At 38.5% G+C, this 18,457-nt stretch overlaps 1 protein-coding gene across 1 annotated transcript; it reads left to right on the forward strand.

Annotated features, from left to right (window-relative positions):
* Positions 1 to 9: 9 nt before the first annotated feature.
* On the forward strand, positions 10 to 17,676 carry si:dkey-121a11.3 (uncharacterized protein KIAA1614). Its single transcript, XM_067398631.1, has 10 exons — positions 10 to 381; positions 5,410 to 6,335; positions 7,195 to 7,264; positions 8,560 to 8,700; positions 10,439 to 11,640; positions 12,642 to 12,789; positions 13,162 to 13,420; positions 13,614 to 13,738; positions 16,322 to 16,494; positions 16,574 to 17,676. The coding sequence occupies exons 2-10, from the start codon at positions 5,444 to 5,446 to the stop codon at positions 16,765 to 16,767; spliced, it is 3,204 nt and encodes a 1,067-aa protein (XP_067254732.1). The 5' UTR covers positions 10 to 381; positions 5,410 to 5,443; the 3' UTR covers positions 16,768 to 17,676.
* The last annotated feature ends 781 nt before the right edge of the window (positions 17,677 to 18,457 follow it).

Here is an 18,457-nt window from a genome sequence, read left to right on the forward strand (position 1 = left end):
TCACCACGGTCTCCATAGCAACGTAGAGATCTTTCCACATGTTGTCGAGTTTTACAGTTGGTCCTTCCTCTGTAACGCGAGAGCAGTGAGTGATAGCCGGTACTTTAAACGCAGCTGTTTAGTAGGCCAAATTTGAAGTGGGAGTGTGCCGAGCACCCTTGAGCTGGCCCAAAACAGCTGGAGCGAGAGAGAGTGAGTGAGGGAAGATTTGGGACGCTCAAAACTGAAAGCAAAGCAGAAACTGGAGCAAGATGGGATTTGACTGGCCGCTTGAGTTTTTGCTGACTCCTGGTAGCTGAACATGATTTTTAAAATCGTAAAATGGGGTTTTAAGGGCGCATATGGCTGCTGTGGAAGCTAGACAGCAGAAGGACGAAGGAGGTAAGATGTTTGAAAAAGATATTTATTTGTTTTCTTGTCTTCTCAGTGAGTGCGATGACGTGATTTGTCAGATTTACAGCTCTCGTGATCTTTAAAAGTAGTTTGTGCAGCTTTCATGGCCACCTGTGTGAGAGTTATTGAATTCGGATGGTGTTTTGCTTTCCTGGCCCTTGCTTCTTTGAGCCCCAGTGTTAAATAAATGTCAGATGAGAGAAGTGGTCCCGCGCGAGATGATTGTTTTCATTCCTGGTCCGACAGAGAGTGACCCCCCGTGTGTTTGGGGTTCAACACCAGCAGAGAAATTAGTCTAGACTTCAGACGCAGAGCTGTAGCAACTGACCTGAGCACAAAGTGAGACATCAAGAACGCATCATGCATGAATTATATTACTCATTCCTTTGAAATGGTCTCATTTCCTGTAGTTTTCTCATCACCAGCCGTTTTTTTTTTTTTTTTTGCACTGTAATTTAAAAACAGCACATGGAAATAACTTCTATAGTGAATATTTCTATAGTCTGTTTATTTTTATGCTTGACTCCATAAGGTGTTTAACTGCCTAAAAATCTATCTATCTATCTATCTATCTATCTATCTATCTATCTATCTATCTATCTATCTATCTATCTATCTATCTATCTATCTATCTATCTATCTCTAAAAAGGTCACTATCAAATCTCTATAGTGAATGTTTCTATATTCTGTTTATTTTTATGCTCAGCTCAAAGATGTTTAATTTTCTAGAAAAAGCTCTTTGTGAGCATATTTTATTCATGTATTGACTAATTTATTTTAAAAAGTCATGGAACAAAATCATGGAAACTTAGTGAATATTTGTACATTCTATTTATTTGTTTTTTTGACTCTATTTAATTGGCTAGAAATCGCTTTTTGTTAGCATAGTAATTATACATAGACAATTATTAATAATTTTATATATATATATATATATATATATATATATATATATATATATATATATATATATATATAAATAAAATAAATCATGACTGAAAGGTTCAGGAACCCTTATACATTTTTAGCCTGTACCTTGAGACTATATTTTTGCCTCTCATTGGTTGTTAAAAACAAACCGCAACAATGACAACAAAAAACAAATTGCCTTTCGCTTTATTTTTGAAAATTACAAGATTATCATCAGTCAAATATATTGCCATCTCTAGTCATTGAACAGCTAGATTTTGTTGTAGATATAGCAGCTTGAACACTTGAACAGGTTTGTTAGTGTTTTAAAAACTTAAAAAGTGATTAAAATTGTTTAGATTTTTCTTTATTATCTTGTGTGTGTGTGTGTTTTCAGACAGAATAACGTCTATGTATCCAAACGAGAAGTACCTGGAGCAACGGGAGGGAGTCCTAATTAAGAGAGGACCAATTAAATCAAATTAATCTCCCAGAAAACTCACTCGCTTGTGTACTTACCTCAGAGCAAACTTGCTTTTCCATTCCGGTCCTAAATAATGGCAAGATCAGATGCCAAGTGCATGTTTCTAACACCTGAACGGGTTTATTACTTAAAAGTTAAGAGCGGTCAGATGTTAGTTCGACATCATTGTGTTTTGTTAAATGACAATTGAAGGTTTAAAAGCAGGATAGTGCTGTTAAGCCAAAAGCTAAAACAGGGATAATGTGTCAACAAGCCCTACATTATTCTCAGAACAGGTTAGCATGTTGTATCGGTTACTGGCGAAACTATTTGTTCTACATCAGTGGCGTTAGTAGTTCGTAGAACAGATTAATCTTATGTGACACACTAAAATATTCATTATTACTTTCTCTCAGCCTTGGGAAAATCCAGTTTCAATACCAAAATGACATACTGGCAGTTGTTTGTGACATTTTAGATTTTTTAGACACTGTGGACATTTTATATATACTGTGGTCAAGCCTTGGCCAAAGCTGTTTGGAAAGAATGAAAGCTGTGAAACTCTTTTTGTCAACAGAAAGTGATTTATCAAAAATTCGCTTGAATGAAGAATGTGCTTTCCACTGGTCTGAGGACAATTAAACCCTCTGTGGTTGCTAATGGCCTCAAAGAGACCGTTTAAAATGCCAAATACAGTATATCATGCTGTAAGTGATACTTGTTAATAATGGCCTGTTTGCACACAATTATTTCCCTCAGTTCATGCAACTGTCACTCAAAAATGCTAATGCTTGAATTCTTTGCACTGAAAATTTGATTCTTAAGGAGTATTTTTGTTAAGTTTTTATTTAAATTTTTATTTTATTTTATTCCCCTTTTCACAAGATGTAATATAAGTCTCTGGTGTCTCTAGAATGTATCTGAAGTTTCAACTCAAAATACCCCACAGATCATTTATTATAGCGTGTCAAATTTGCCAGTATTTGGTGTGAGCAAAAACACACCGGTTTGTGTGTGTGTCACTTTAAATGCAAATGAGCTGCTGCTCCCGGCCCCCTTTCTAGAAGAGGGCGGAGCTTTAACAGCTCATAGAGACAGAGCGCATTTATGTTAATCTGAAAGCCACGCCCACCGGGGGGGAAAACAATCCAACCGTCTCCATTGAGTTTGTATTGCGTGAGGCTGCCTCCTTGTCTTTTCTGACTTATTACAAAAAACAGAACAATGTCTAAAAGCTACTGTGTGACAAGGTGTACAGCTAACAAACTTAAAAAACCCAGAAATAAGTTTTTATAAGCTGTCGACCCCCAAAAACGAATGTTTAAGGGCATAAAAGCGGATACAGGCAGTGAGACAGAGAGCAACGGGTCATATTACTATAAGAAATGCATTGGAGGGGAACGTAATCGGCGACAGGTGAAATAATACTTTGACATGGTAAAAAATAATGAATGGTTTGTTTTTGTTGGTTTGTTTAGCATATGTTGTCGCCGATTACGAACACCTCCAGTGTATTTCTTAAAGTAATTATGACCATTTGCGCTCTGTCTCACTGCCTGTATCCACTTTTATGTCCTAAAACATTCATTTTTTGGGATCGACAGCTTATAAAAACTTATTTATGGGTTTTTTAGCTTGTTAGCTGTGCACCTTGTCATACAGCAGCTTTTAGACATTGTTCCGTTTTTTGTAATAAGTCAGAAAAGACAAAGAGGCAGCCTCACGCAATACAAAGTCAATGGAGACGGTTGGTTTGTTTTCCCCCCCGGTGGGCGTGGTCTTCAGACTATGACGCGTTGCGCTCTGTCTCTATGCGTCAGTTGCTCAACAACAACAAAGCTGGAGAATCTCACACAGCCAAAATGACGATTGTTAGTAACAGTGTTCAGCCTTACATTGTTCAAACCGAAGTCGGACACTGATGGAGAGACTTAGAAAGAAGTTACAACATTTAGAATGAATCTGGACGTTTCTGAATGAGTAAGTGAATAAATTTATGTAGTTGCTGTGGAGTTGATTCAACTCATTGACTAGCATGTGCCGTCATGTTAATCCTTTGTGCAAATCCAGTGTTGAATTGACCCTGGTTTGTGAAGCAGTCCGGCGTAAAATGACGGCATGTAACAACACTCTACAACAACTCTTCCTCTTCTTTAAAGGAGTCCAACATGGCCTCGCCCGCTTTGTTGCGTGTTCCCGGTGGCAGGGTTTATGTAAATTTTGGGGTTTGTGATGTCACCAACCTGGGAAGAAGCTCGTTGTAGTCCAGCTTGTACCAGCCTTTTGTTGTAGTCCTTAAAAAGTGATTTCTTTAAAAGAAAATATCTCCCTTTGTATTGAACTTTGAGCATCGTAACTTTACAGATGTTGTTTATGCTCTAACAGCAAGATTACACACTAACTAAAGTTAAAGTGAAATCATAATCAAGGACCCATTTAAAAATATGTTAAAAATATTGCAAGTGCAATAAGACAAAATACATTCATATTCAAAACACAATCTATGAAAGCAAGTCATCATATCTTATGCATTTTTGATTCCCAAGTAAATTTATCTAGTCGTGATAAACAAAAGTAACGACTTTTCTTCCTTTGTTTATAGCTGGTGAGTTTCTCTTACTGGAAATCTTTTACAAGTTTAGCCAGCAGCAAAGATAGTAATGCAAAAAGTCAAGTTCTTTATTGTCATTATACAAATACAACAGAATTATTTTACATAGCTAAATACAAATACAGTAACTTGAATGTTTTTCGGTCAGAATGTTGCAGATAAAAATAACAGTTGTAGTGCAGATAAAACAGAACAGATCGGTATGAAAAAAAAAACTTCACAGGAAATTCACCATTTATTAAATCAATCAATACATTTGTATTATTAAAGATACTTTCTCTGAAAGAAAGTCTTTATATTTTATGCAGTCAGTGTTGTAGTGTTACTTCTCATGTAAACAAATTTTTTTTTTTACATAAGAGACATTTATTTCATAAACAAAAAATTAAATTAAAGCTGCTGTCCGCAACTTTGTTTGTGTTCAAAATTTACAAAAATATATAATGAGACTGTACAACATGAATCCATTTTCCAAACCGTGTTTTTGTCTTACTCTGAATCGTTAGGGTACACTTAATAATTGTTTATATTCGGACTATTTCAGACCGGACTGGTAGGACTCGCCGCAGTGTATCACATTAACTGCGTAACTCGCCATAGACATACACAGAGAAAAGTAACTCCGGCTACAATGTTCTTCCGCAAGACGCGTGCAGTTCTGTTTAAAAAATTGCGGACTGCAGCTTTAAGTATGTAAACATTGGGATTCATTCACTAACCATGGGTATGCACAAGTTTGTGCGTGAAATCTGTGTATAAATGTATTTACAAACAAATTATGATTCACCAAAAACTTTCAAAAGGCTGTAATAGAAAGGTTTAGCAGTAAGCCCTTATATGGAGATGGTTTTTCCATGTTTTATGCAAATTACTAACCTCATGCTGTCTCATTATTATACTCCAGATTCACGCACCTTTGTGAAATAGGCTGACATTTTTTTGTGAAAAGTTCTCCTGTGCGTACAAATATGAATAATCCACACAATTATTAGTCAATGATTCTCTTGTTTTTGTTTCTCTCTATCCCCTCAGCCACCATAATGTTCCACTGACTCTCTGATTCGCCATGGAGGAAGCAGTGACCTCTGAGGATGCTGACCCCCTGCCTGCCCCATCCCAAAATACTGACATCCACCTTGAAGAGCCAGAGGACAGGTATCCTTCTAGCACAAGCCCAGAGCCTGGCTCCCCGTCCTCGCCTTCAAATCAGCAAACTCAAGGCTCTGCCGTATCGGCGCTGCAGACCAAGGTCAAGGCTCTCTCTGAGCGCAGAGTTGTCTGGAAAGAACCTGGAAGTAAGAACCAGGACAAGAAGGTGGTTCCTGGGACCTTCATGCTGGGATACGCCCTCACTGATGCTTGGGGCTCCAGCAGCAGCGATGAAGACGGGGAACCTCACAAGCCCTTGACGTTCCTCACAGGAGACCCCAAGCCTCAGGTAGAACTCGACTACAATCCCATCTCTTCTGAAAACTTGTTGGCAATTCCCCGTGGCCTTGGAGAAGGAGCAAGCTTGGAGAACCTCTCAAACGATGTTTGCGGTCATCAAGATGACGCTTCCCCATCCGATAAACCTTGGATGCCACCAAAGTATTTCTGGAGGTCCATTAAACCGGAGATGCCAGTTCCAAACGGGGATGTTTCTGTTGGGAAAAACAGACCAAATGGAGGGCCATGGGCCGTTGGCTCCAAAATGGGCCACAAGTTCCCAAGGGAACTCCAAAGGTCTGACAGCCTGGAGAGTCACCTGCGCAGGTACAGTCATGGCGAGGTGGGACAAAGTGGACTCTGGCGGGCCGACAGCTTGGAGAGCATGTGCAGCAGTGGGAGTGCGCTGTCCCTGGCCGAGAGGGTCGAGATGAACCGTGGCCTTCTCAAACAGATGCTGCAGAAAGCCCAGAGCAAAGACCTTGCACTAGGACAGAGGCTGGAGGACCCGATGCACATTGGCGGTAGAGGTATGGAGATCCGTTACAGTGGCTCAGGGACGTGGCAAAACATTTTTTTTTTGTTTAAAATCTATTAATTTCTTCAAAAATATGTTAAAAATGCAATTCAGACACCTGAACACCTCCTCATAAACATAATAAAATATGAAGCTTATAATAAAAAATAATAATGAATAAGATGTGTATGTAATTGTTACTAGATGGTGACACCACATGACATGGTTTGACTAGAAACTCTTGAAAATGGTTTTTAAAACTATATAAAATCAACATGAATACAAAGGCAGTGTTTCAAACTGCCATCTTGTTTCCTGGAAGCTGAGATGTAATCAGCCTTATCCGTTGTAACGTAATGTACGATATAATGCATAGTTAATCCAAGGCTATCAGACAGGTGTTAAATGACGTTAGCGCATGTCGGATGAGATGTCATTGTCTCCTTTAGCACGTTTAAGCATTATATGCAACAGGTGCACATGACCTCTCTAATGAAGCAGAGGTCATATAGACGAGAGAGCTGGATAATCCAGATATGAGGAGACAGAAGGATAAGAATGAGAATTACACTGATTACAAACAACTTACTCTAATAAAGGTTGTGAGATGGGAAAAACAAAGACGGTGTGGCGCTTCATTTGTTCGCTTCATTTGTACTCAACTTGAAGTAGATGCTGCACTGTAGTGAAATTGGTGGAATGCAGGTCCGATCTGTTCTGAAAGCAGGAAAAATGCATAATAAAATAAAAAACATATCTAAAATATTTTTTTTATATGTATCATATATATTTAATATCAAGTCAAAATTAATTAGGAAGGTCAAAACCCCCTGTAATTTGCACCCCAAATGTCTCTGTATCTGTTTCCACAGATTTCTGTGGCCTGAATGACAGTGATTGGGATTCTGGGATATCGCTCCAAGGTAGTGAACACAGCCAAAGGTGGGCAGCACAGATTAATGCTCTCACATTATTCTCACACACTTGTATATTTAGCTTCTCACAGTGCTGATTAGAGATTTATTATTTTAGTTGCCCAAGGCTCTCCAAAGTCCTCAATTTCTCTAAATGTGGAACATACAGAAAAGGGGAACGTGAGCTCAGGAGAAAACAGCTGCTGAGGTTTTCATAAGCAGAGGAACGAGATCATATCATTGGCTCTTCCTGCCTCTCTTTCAAACTCCACCTAAGAGTTGAATAACAAAGGAAATAGCTCAGCTCTTTTCAACAAACTAATAAAGATGCCATAAATTCTTATATAAAAACATGGGTAATTCTTGAAAAATGTTTCATAAAAAAAATCAGGAACATACTTTTAAATATTATTTAAAAAACAGATCACTGTTATTATAAGAAACCATATGGTCAAAAGGACTGTTAATGTGCTCATGTAGATATGTCAGAAAGATATCAGACACATTTACATAAAGCATTATATTAGAAAAAAAATTAAGAGTGTAAGAATGATGTTTGAACTTCAATAAAAGCCAAATTTAAGGAGAATTTTTAAAACAGTTTTTTTTTTTCATTATGATTACACACTAAACAGAGTTAAAGCTATTAAATAATGACACTGTTAAAATATATCAGTATCATATATTCCTTTTAGTTATATCAGTAGTGTTTCCTGAGATATACCGGTTACTGAGAAAGACCCATACATTCTGGTTCTGATGACTTCATATAAACTCTTTTGTGGTTTTAATTTTTTATGTACTTGGTGTTTTTAGTTTTAAAAATCCTTTGAATTAAACAAAAGATGAAAAAAGCAAAAAACAAACAAATCTAAATGCTTGGATTTAAAAAAAATAGTGAATTACTGACAAATTACAAACTTGGCTGATAATAAAAACAAACTTTTTTATTATTATTTAAAAAATGTCATTTACAGATTTTACGTTATTACGTTTACGTTATTAAATAACGAGACTTAAGTTCAGTTTTCTTTGAATTACATCAGTATTAAGTCCTGAGGCATACCAGTTCCTGAGAATGACCCATACATTCTTTTTATATCTTGGTATGGCCATATTTTTATTTTAGAGTAATATTCAGGCCTTTGATCATGTAAACATATGCATAAGCCCATCAAGTGCATCATAATCAGGTACAAACCCAACACACACTCAACAACCGTCAGCCTAATTAGTGATGACGGTCTGCTCCACTTAATCCCCCCACTCCGCACAGGAGCTGACGTGTTTCTTTCTCTCTGTCTCTCTCTGGCCTGCCCACAGGGCCTTTGTGTTGGCCGACGACCTTCCGCTGAGCCCTCGCCACGAGCAGGCCAAACGACTGCTGGAGAGAGCGCGTATGAAGGCCCGGTCCAACCCTATCAAAGCCGACCACACCATCCTACCCGTCCAGAGGGACAACCCGTAAGTTTCTCCGGTCTCTTTTTCTCTAGTCTTCGGCTTGTTGGGGTTTCTGCTGGGGGGGTTGGGGTTTAGAGGCTTAGGCATCATGGGAAAGGAGGGTGTCTACATGGCTCTCTTCATATCAAAACAAGGAAACCTTCACCTGCTCACACTTGAGGATTTGTATGGGGGATGTAGAACTTAAACTGTATTATTTGGGGCTGGACTGAATTGTATTTTGCTCCGTTTGGAGGCGGGCAGCTGATAAAAGGGAAGGGGGGAGTGTTTGGCAGATCTCTTTTCAGAAGCAACAGGTGCTGCTTTCTATTTTAGCCTGGCCTTTTAATACGGCATAAAATATGGCATGATAAAGACATTAAAATAAAGTTTTATCTTCTCTGTATTTGAATGAAACTGATATGTGAGTATTGTATAACAATTTAACAAAGATAACCCATTCAATACTATCAGTGAAGCAGCAGGAAGCTAATGGTATCCTGAATTTAAACTTCTAAACTAAGTGTACCAGCGTCCTCCTCCAAACTCTTCTTCTCTATTTCTGCCGGCCACGTGTTACATAAGACAACCCGAATTATACAACATGTACACACGTCTGGTGCCTCTAAATCCCACTTCCCCATCCAGCGCTCTGTTCTCTACCTCAGCACTTTCACACAAAGACAGATGGGCGATCCGCCCCAAACGTCTGTATCCTTGTTTGGTATGAAGACAAGCGGCGTGCATTGCATGGCAGCATCCGGAACAGATTAGGGCAATTTTAAACGTCAACAAAACCTGACACGCACTGAGAAAAGAGGGAAAATATATATTTTAAAGACATTACAAAATATATATATAAATATATATATTAAAATGTTTTAACAAATATATGTAAATAATAAAAAGTAATATTTAAAATGTATAAATAAGAAATTAAATTAATAGTAAATTACATTTTCAGCAATGTGCTATTAGATGGTTTGACTTTTTCATAAATTACTGTACTAAAGTATTAAATAGAAAACAAAAACAAATAAAAAATACAAATTGTACATTCATATTCTAGCTTGGATCTAAAAATAGTAATTAATAATAGTGAATTAGTGATTGACAGAGAAATCTCTCTCTCTTTTTTTTTTATTTAAAAGGGAGTTTTGATGAAACCGCTTTGCTGTACTGCTCCGCTACACCTGTCATGTCTGCCAGCTGTTACTTTCCTTCTCCCTAATTCCCTCCCTGCCTCTCCCTTATGGGAAAAACAGCTTGGTAATGTTGATTACACTGCTGTCAGTTTGCTCGGGTTAAACTTAAACATTCAATCTCAAGAGAGGCAGTTAAGTGTTAAGACAAACTCACGGCTGTAAAAAGTCCCATAGGTTTCAGAACAGTGCACAATGCTTAATGGGCATAAAAAGTCCCAGTGCACAACAATACACCTGTAGACTACTATTCTGGCAATTCCACATCTTAGCAAACAGGGAATATAGAAAGGCGCTAGTTTTGATTTTTTTTATGTCTAACAAAGACCTGGTGATTTCAAAATGTCTGGTGTGCAGAAGACGACCTTCCTAAAAGGAGTAAAAAAGCATGTCAGGAATGTGCACAGAGGAGCCAAAGCAGAGGGAAAATTTCCTCAGGAATTTGCCCATGTCTCCATGCTTAGAGATAGACTGCAGGCCACTTTGGCATGCATCTGTTTCTTTGAGTATCTAAGTGCACAGGAATGCAACTAATTTCATATATGTGCATGTGTGTACAGGGAGTTGCTCTCCTGGGTTGGTGTACCCTTACACCAGGCTCCTCTTGCCGGGAAGGAGGGCGTGGCGGTCCTCTCGGGAAACCTCAGTGACTCCTCCAGCAGTGACTCAGTGGGCGGAACCCGGCGGAGGCACGGCCAGTCCCCAACTCGCGTGCGTTTCGAAGACGAATCCGAGAAGGACGCCGAGGTGCGCTACCTGGAGCGGCTACGCCAGCGGCGCAGGGCTGGAGAAAGAGCACAGGGCCTGCTGGTGTCCAAACCCACCTTGTCATCTTACATCAATGGACAGGCAGAGTCAGGTCATGGCTCGAAGGATTCAATATTCTGGAAGACAAAAGCCAAGAAGAGTTTGTTAAATGGCAAAGGTTCCGAGACAGAAAACAGGCAGTGCAACTCTTGTGGGACTTTTCTAAATGAACCCCATGAGCCTAGCTTGACCTCAAATACGCTGTCCGTACCTAACGGGGAAGTAGAAGGGAAGAAGATACCATGTTGGGTTGCTCCCACCCTTCCCAACCGGCTAGTCCGGATCGAACAGATTAAGGAGACGTACATTGGGACGAGTCCCGCTATTGTCCACAGTGATGGAACGCATTGCAGTCCTGTGGATAATCTGAGCAGTAGAGGAACATTCCAGAAGCTGAAGAAGAAGGTCCGGAAACTCGAGAGCAAGCAGGAACCCTTGTATGTCAATGGCCTGAGGGTTCCAACACCTCCAGACTGCAACAAACTCACACCCAATGGGACTCAAATTTGTCTATCGAATGGAGTAGCATTGCCTCTCAACCCCTATGCCACGGATTTACATGGACAGAGAATCCCAGCCGCATGCAGCCCTACATCCAGCAAAGGTCCTGTGGCACCTCCGTTGCCTCCAAAAGGAGAACCGCCCACTTCCCACCTTCCCCAGCCAACCCCTCCACCTCTTCAACCGAAAAAATCTGCCCTGAAATCCAGCTCCAAAGACCGTTCTAATGGTCGGCGGACCGTCACACTCATGTCTTCGCCAGAGTACCACCTGGTGCATCTGGACTCCACAGAGGCAGGGGGCATTGTGCAGAGTTGTCCTCAGGAGCAGGCTTCATCTGGGTTGGGTTACTGGGAGGACCGGTCTGCCATGGCCACCCCTGGACCCTTACTCAGGACAAGCCCGGTTCTGTGTGCTCGAAACCTACCCATACAAGGGGAGGAAAGGTCAACAGGTTAGTTTAAATACATGGGCTAAAAACAGTAGTCAATGGTTTATCCATACACCAGGGATGTCTAAACCTGCTCCTGGATGGCCAATGTCCTGCAGAGTTTAGCTCCAACTTGCCTAGAAGTCCAGCACACCTGCATGCTTGGAAGTTTCTGGATGGTTCAGGTGTGTTTAATTGGGGTTAAATATAAACTCTGCAAGACAGTGGCTCTCATTTGACACCCCTGCCATACACATAAAAAGAAACCCCCCAAAAGAAACCTTGAGTAAGTGCCTTGTTTAAGGGCACAGTGGTTCTTGTCTTTTAAACCTGCAACCTTCTGGTTACTAGCACTAAGATTTAGCCTAGCTGAAAATGAATTTCTCAGAAAAATAAACAATAGCATGAAGTCTGCAATTCGTAAAGCACTAATAACACTAACTGTAATAGAGCTAATATAACCTCCTAATTTTTTAATACATATCTTCGCTTTATCGCTTCACGCTGCAAAGAATAAAGCTAATATTTAGCATTGTGAAGGTTAGATTTCAGATGCACGCTTACGTAATGTAATCTAAAAATGAATAAAAGCTTTTCCCAGAATCAAGTGGCAATTCCAGGTAGACCTGTAAGTTCTTCTCCAGTCAGCGTTGGTGTCACCTGTGAACGTGTGTGCTTCTCTTCACTGCGTTCCTGTCCCACTGGGGATTGTCCAGATCAGCAGATCCATACTGTCCTAGTGGAGTAATCCCACAGTGGGCCAGTTGCTAGTGCGATCAGCAACTACTCTCCCGGCCTTTTTCCACACCCTCAACAATTTTCCATCTTGTGTGACGCTACTTGTAAATGCATTCTGACACTTATGTTTCAGTAGCATGAGATGCATCACTATGTAATATTGTTATACTTAACAGTTCAGATTATACAGTATCATGATACTTTAATCATAATATTTAACAATTTACATAGAATGTTTCATCAGTCATCCTCTGATATGCACTGCCACGTTTTCTGTGCTTACTCAGATGTTGAACAGCACCAGACTACTGGACAACTAGGATCTGATGCAACATCCAGCAATGCTGAATCAACACAAACTCATCTCAGTGATGGACACGTCAGAGGGCCAATCAGACCAGTGCATCACAGGGCACCTAGTCCAAACTTTTCACAGTGAGTAAAGAGGGAAAGAAAGAGGTGGAAATGATGAGTATGCTATGCCCTTACCCACGGCTACATCCCTTTTTTGTAATCTTTTTTTGGTTTGGACTTTAACAAACAAGATCCTTTACTAAAATGTTAAATCCTTTCGCCGAACAATTTAATTTCCGGGGCAACAATCATACAGATTGCTTTGGCAATTCAGGCTCAAAGTAGGTCAGGAGAGATGTGGTGCAGACTTACTTATGAACACTACTACAACACTGCCACCTACTGACTGAGAATCGCAATTGCATAAACATTCATACAGATGTCACAAAACCAATATCAAAAATCAGGATATATTTTATTAAATAACCTGTTATGACTTGCCCTGTTTTTTAGAGCGGGGGCGGATGTGGAGCAGCGGGAAGGTCGACCCAAACTCTCCCTGCGGCGGTTCTTCTCTGCCATGGGGCTGAACAGTGTGGGATTGCTGGGAAAGGGGCGATCCAGCAGCATGGATCAGCTCAGCCTGCACCCCAAACCCAACTCAAACTCGAACCAAAACCTTCGGCCAACATCACCCTCCACCTCCCCAAGCCCCACACACAGACACCACCACCAGCTGAAGAAAGCCCCCTCACTGCAGAGTATACAGCTGGTTAGCACCTTTTGTTATTGTATGACCTTTAGAAGTCCCTCAAAAAACATATTTTTTTTTAAGAAAAAACATGTGTTTCTTATAAATAGATATTAATTACAATCAAAGAGAGTATATAAAGTTATTAATTTAAATTTAAAATTTCAAAGCGATTATAGTGAGTGGTACTGACTGCATCATTTCTCACCACTAGGGGTCTCCATATCTCCAGCTGAGGAGATCTTCATCGGCTCAAAACCTCTACATTCCCAAGAAGAAAGCAGACCGCTCCTCTGCATACACTCCAGGAGAACAGCCCTGTAGCCCTGTATTAACCAGGTACAACATTTATACAACATACAAATTAATAACACACTAAGATAATGTATCACTTTAAATTACACCAAACAACATATAATATATAATATAACATAATAATGCAATGTCCAAAAAAATGCAATTTTATTGACGAATATTTTCATTTTTTTAAGGGTTGCATTATTTAAGAATATGAAATTAAGACAATTTTATTTAAAACAATATTACTATATTAAATAATTATAAACATATATAAATATTATATGGGTCAATTGCGAGACGTGTCATTTTTTTTGTCCAAAGGCCTCAGTAATAATAAAAAACAAAGATATGATATCCAAAGTATGTAAGGTAGTACAACTAGATCTCTTTTATTGAATCCAAAAGGTTTTAATTATATTTTGCTACATATAAAGGTATTTTAAAGATTTTGAAGTGTCAAAAGGTCATTCGGTTTAACCGTCCAAAGGCCAATACAGCCACTTCATTTGTGATTAAAATATCTTAAAATGAAATAAATTGATATATTTTTCTATTCTGGCATGATTTTATAACATCATATATCAACATAGTGCAAAATGGCATTAAAATTATGTGCAGAAGTCGTTGCTTTATTATGAGAAAGAATGTCCGGAAAAATTTATTTCATTAATGTCATTCGGAGTAACCAATATAAAGGGACCATTTTGGATCAAGTCATGCAGTCAATATCATGGATGTGACAGGATGTGACATCATTCAGACACCTGCAAGGACCACATGGTCATGAAGCAAAGTAACTAACTCTCTTTTAACTATTTGAAAAATTAATGTTTTCACTTGCTAAGACGCATGTCCCAAAACATAAGGTAATTCGGTACAACTGCTATAAAACACGGAAAATGTTGTAATATTTTTAAAACTGGTACTAAATATAAAATGTTTGATTGTTCTTTTGCTAGCTAGCTAGCAAACTAACTTGCTAGCTAGCTAGATATCATTCTGTTAGCATTGTTTGAAAATATTCAGTCATTCAGTTTAACCCATGGTATAACCAAATGGGTCATTCGGTAAAACCAAAATTTTGGTTAAACCGAATGACATTTTTGCTGACAAATTTTGTCCATCTTGTAAAAAATGACAAAGGGAGTGTTTAATTGATTATAAAACCCACATAATCTCATTGTTAACACCTAATAAAACTTCAAAATTAATTATATCTCCATTATGTTTTTTTACACTTTTAAAAACCTTATTCGTCAATGACATATCTATATATATTAATTAATAGTCATATTATTATCATTGTAATATTAATATTATATTTTTTATTTAAATATATAATAGATAAATATACACTAAATATAAATATATATTATTTTCATAATATACTTTTTTTTTTTTTTTTTTTAAATTTACAGATTTTTTTAATAAATAATCCCATAATAATTTTCCTAAAAAGAATCTGATACCATCCCGTCATTTTTTGTAAGTATTATTTCACGCACATGCACGTTTCTCTGTCTTATTAAATCTGCCTATTTACCTCTTTGTAACCTTCTAGCGTAATGAACGATGGCAATTTCAAGCATGACATGTTTTGCGGAGCATGCTTCGTGCTCCTGTAACATTCAGACAGCTGTCGTGTTGTGCAACAGGATAAGTATTTTCCATTGACTGGGTCAGCAGCAGCAATAAAAAGAGAGGGAGGGAGGGAGGGAGGATAAAAATAGAGGTGTGTGTGTCTGCCAAAGAAAGACATGGAATGCTGGCAATGATCACCTGTCTACATGCTGCTGCTATATTAAGCCTAGTATTACTAGACACTGCCCTTTAAGTGTATTTGGGTTCACAGTGCCAGATAGCGTGTTTGTCACCGGTGTTGCGATTTGATAGCGCCTGTGGATGTGTGTGGTGTTTATGAGTGTGTGAATGTGTGTCTGAGTGAAGGAGAGATAGCCAGAGAGGAAATTCCAGCTTCAGTGACTGGAGCAAAGCTGCAGCTTACATCATCTTCCTTGAGAGCCAATAAGGATATATCTATTCTGGTTGTGTCTTGTTTATTCAGCCTTCACAGTTGAAAATACATGGTATTCTTTGTAGAGATAAGGTGTCAGATAAGGGTGTCTGTTTATGTACATTTTATTTTTCTTATATTATAAATATGATTATCTAAAATAATACTAATATAGTGATGTATTTAACATTTATTAATAGTAATATATATATATATTAATATATAAAATTACATATTTATATATATATATATATATATATATATATATATATATATTAATATATAAAATTACATATTTATATATATATATATATATGTTTAAAAATAAACATATAAATGTAATTCAAAGTAATTATAAATAAAATTTAAAAATGTAACAGCATAGCAACACTCTAGCGTAACGGTAGCAACTTCGATGATCAAGAACCACTCACATTTTCCTAAGAAAATAAAGTTCTAGCACTGTTATATGCCAACTGCTTGTATTAGCATAATTCAAAATCATAATTAATAAATAATAAGTAACTCACCATGTAATCTTGCAGTAAAATACTTCAGTTGTATTTCTGTGGTCGTTTTAGGTAGATAAATCTGTGTGTGTGTTTCAGGGGTCTTCAGCGTGCCTTGAGTGTAGAGGACGTGGGGCGGCCCAGTGCGGTGCGCCCGGTGGGACGCGTGGCTCAGGCTTTCCCCGACGGCACCATCTTACTGGAGCTCTCCAGACCCCCCAACGGCCCCTTCGGCTTTCTCATCTCACGAGGAAAAGGCAGGCCAGACTCAGGTGAGTGACCTCTCACTCTCATTTTCATGCACTTCTGACGTAGTCGGAACGTTTAAGACTAACTCGCTTTATGTTTAAGGGGTGTACGTTGAAGAAATGGGTGACAGCAATACGGAGAAACTCTACGCGGGGCTGCTCGGGGTCGGGGACGAGATCTTAGAGGTGAACGGTGAGAAGGTGGCGGGACTCAGTCTGGACCTGGTGACTCGTTTAATGACTCAAAACAGTACGGCTTCAATCCGCGTACTACGACATAGACGCCTACAGCGCTAACTGAAGACCAGACTGAGCCAGATCGACTCTGTTCTTGTTTAGTTTCAGTCGACGCAATCGAACACTGTGCTAATGAGCGTCAGAAATAAAGTCAGGGATGAGTTTGTGTAAACGGCAGTATTATGTTTTACCGCCCTTTGGATTTTTTTTGCTATTTTTGCTATTAAGCAATGATGAGGTGACAGTCCATATTAAAGGGATAGTTACCCAAAATGAAGGGTTTCTTTTCTTGTATTTTGTTCCGATCCTATTTCATTTTTTGGGTGAACTCATCCCTGAAGCCTCTGTTATGGCTAATTTACAGTGGTACCTCAGAAAAATATTATATTCAATAACATTCATTGGATCGTTGTTTCCTACCAGAATGGTACTATTGAATTATATCATTACAACAGAATATTATATATCTGTGGCACAATTATGTATGAAGGACAAGGATATTTCACGTACTGAAAGCTAAACTCAAGTATTATTGTAATGAAGGACAGTCGAAATGTGTTTGCCAAAAAAGACCAATGAACATCAATGTTTATCCTTCTTCTGAACATTTAGTTTCATTGAAAGCCGTCATTTTCGCATTCATACCATCGGTTCTAGTACTAAACCTTCTCCATGCTGCTGACAAGTACACAGATCTATATTGCACACAGTCAAAAGAGGTTTATATACTCTCTTAGAACTCATTGCACACGCTGCAGTCGCATTGATCATCAGCTCTAAATGCTCTTTAGTAAATTGATTCGATATTTCTCCATGAGGCAGCACATTGGTATGCCTCTATAGTGCAACCTGACACCATTAGTCTGCTGTCCTGAAGGATATCAGTATTACGGTACGTGCTGCGCAAAAAGCTACCAACCTAATGTATTTTGTTACAGTTATTTATATGTGTTCCTATGAAATAAAACAACTGGCTTTTGTGGGATGGCTTGTTTCTTTCCTTCATAGATTGTTAGTATTTTAGCAGGACCAGAAATGCAGTGAGCCACTTAGCATGGAACTGAATGGGACCAATCCATAAACATTCAAATTGTTTCAATTGTATAAACACAAGATGTAAACAATATGAGAGGGAACTAAAAAATCTCTTGATAACATTTTCCATGTAAAGTTACAGCCAATTGTACAACTTTGTTGCCACGATAATGCCGTAAACTGTATAACCACTATAAAAACGATGATTTAACTAGCTTTACAGCTCAAAGAACATTTTAAAAGAAGAATTATAGTAAGTGCTTTTATAAAATTATAAGCTTCACATTTCTTCACAATCAACCAAAAATTCACTTCCATTGTAAGTGCCTCATTGTAACCTCCTTTTTTTTTTTTTTCTTAAGAAAACAAAGAGCAAGTGGAAATTAACTTTTGTGGTAATCTGTGGATTCAGATTCATTTGCACTGAACCAGAAATATTTACTTTAAATTCGAAATGAAACGGAAGTTGCGATAATCTTTTCTTCCTGATTGTGATGTATATCCGAGTAAAATGGCTACTCGAACAAGAAAAAATGTAGGGCGGGACTTGATTTTGTCTGTGGGGAATGGCGGTGGTTTGCTATTGGTTGATCTCATGTGAGTGACAGGTTGTCCCACCCTTGTGCCAGTAAACACATCATCAGAGAAGAGAAGAGATGTTGCTGCAAGAGGGAGGGGAAGATTTTTTGATTAAAGATTACGAGGGTAGGTGAGT

This window comes from Chanodichthys erythropterus, chromosome 10, assembly GCF_024489055.1.
Source record: "Chanodichthys erythropterus isolate Z2021 chromosome 10, ASM2448905v1, whole genome shotgun sequence".
Lineage (NCBI taxonomy): Eukaryota > Metazoa > Chordata > Actinopteri > Cypriniformes > Xenocyprididae > Chanodichthys > Chanodichthys erythropterus.

Excerpts from the sequence above, each read along its gene's own strand:
- si:dkey-121a11.3 (XM_067398631.1), top strand. The coding sequence starts at position 5,444 with ATGGAGGAAGCAGTGACCTCTGAGGATGCTGACCCCCTGCCTGCCCCA. Across the intron at positions 7,265-8,559 it reads GGTAGTGAACACAGCCAAAG|GGCCTTTGTGTTGGCCGACG; the intron begins GTGGGCAGCACA and ends GCCTGCCCACAG. Across the intron at positions 16,495-16,573 it reads AAAAGGCAGGCCAGACTCAG|GGGTGTACGTTGAAGAAATG; the intron begins GTGAGTGACCTC and ends TTTATGTTTAAG.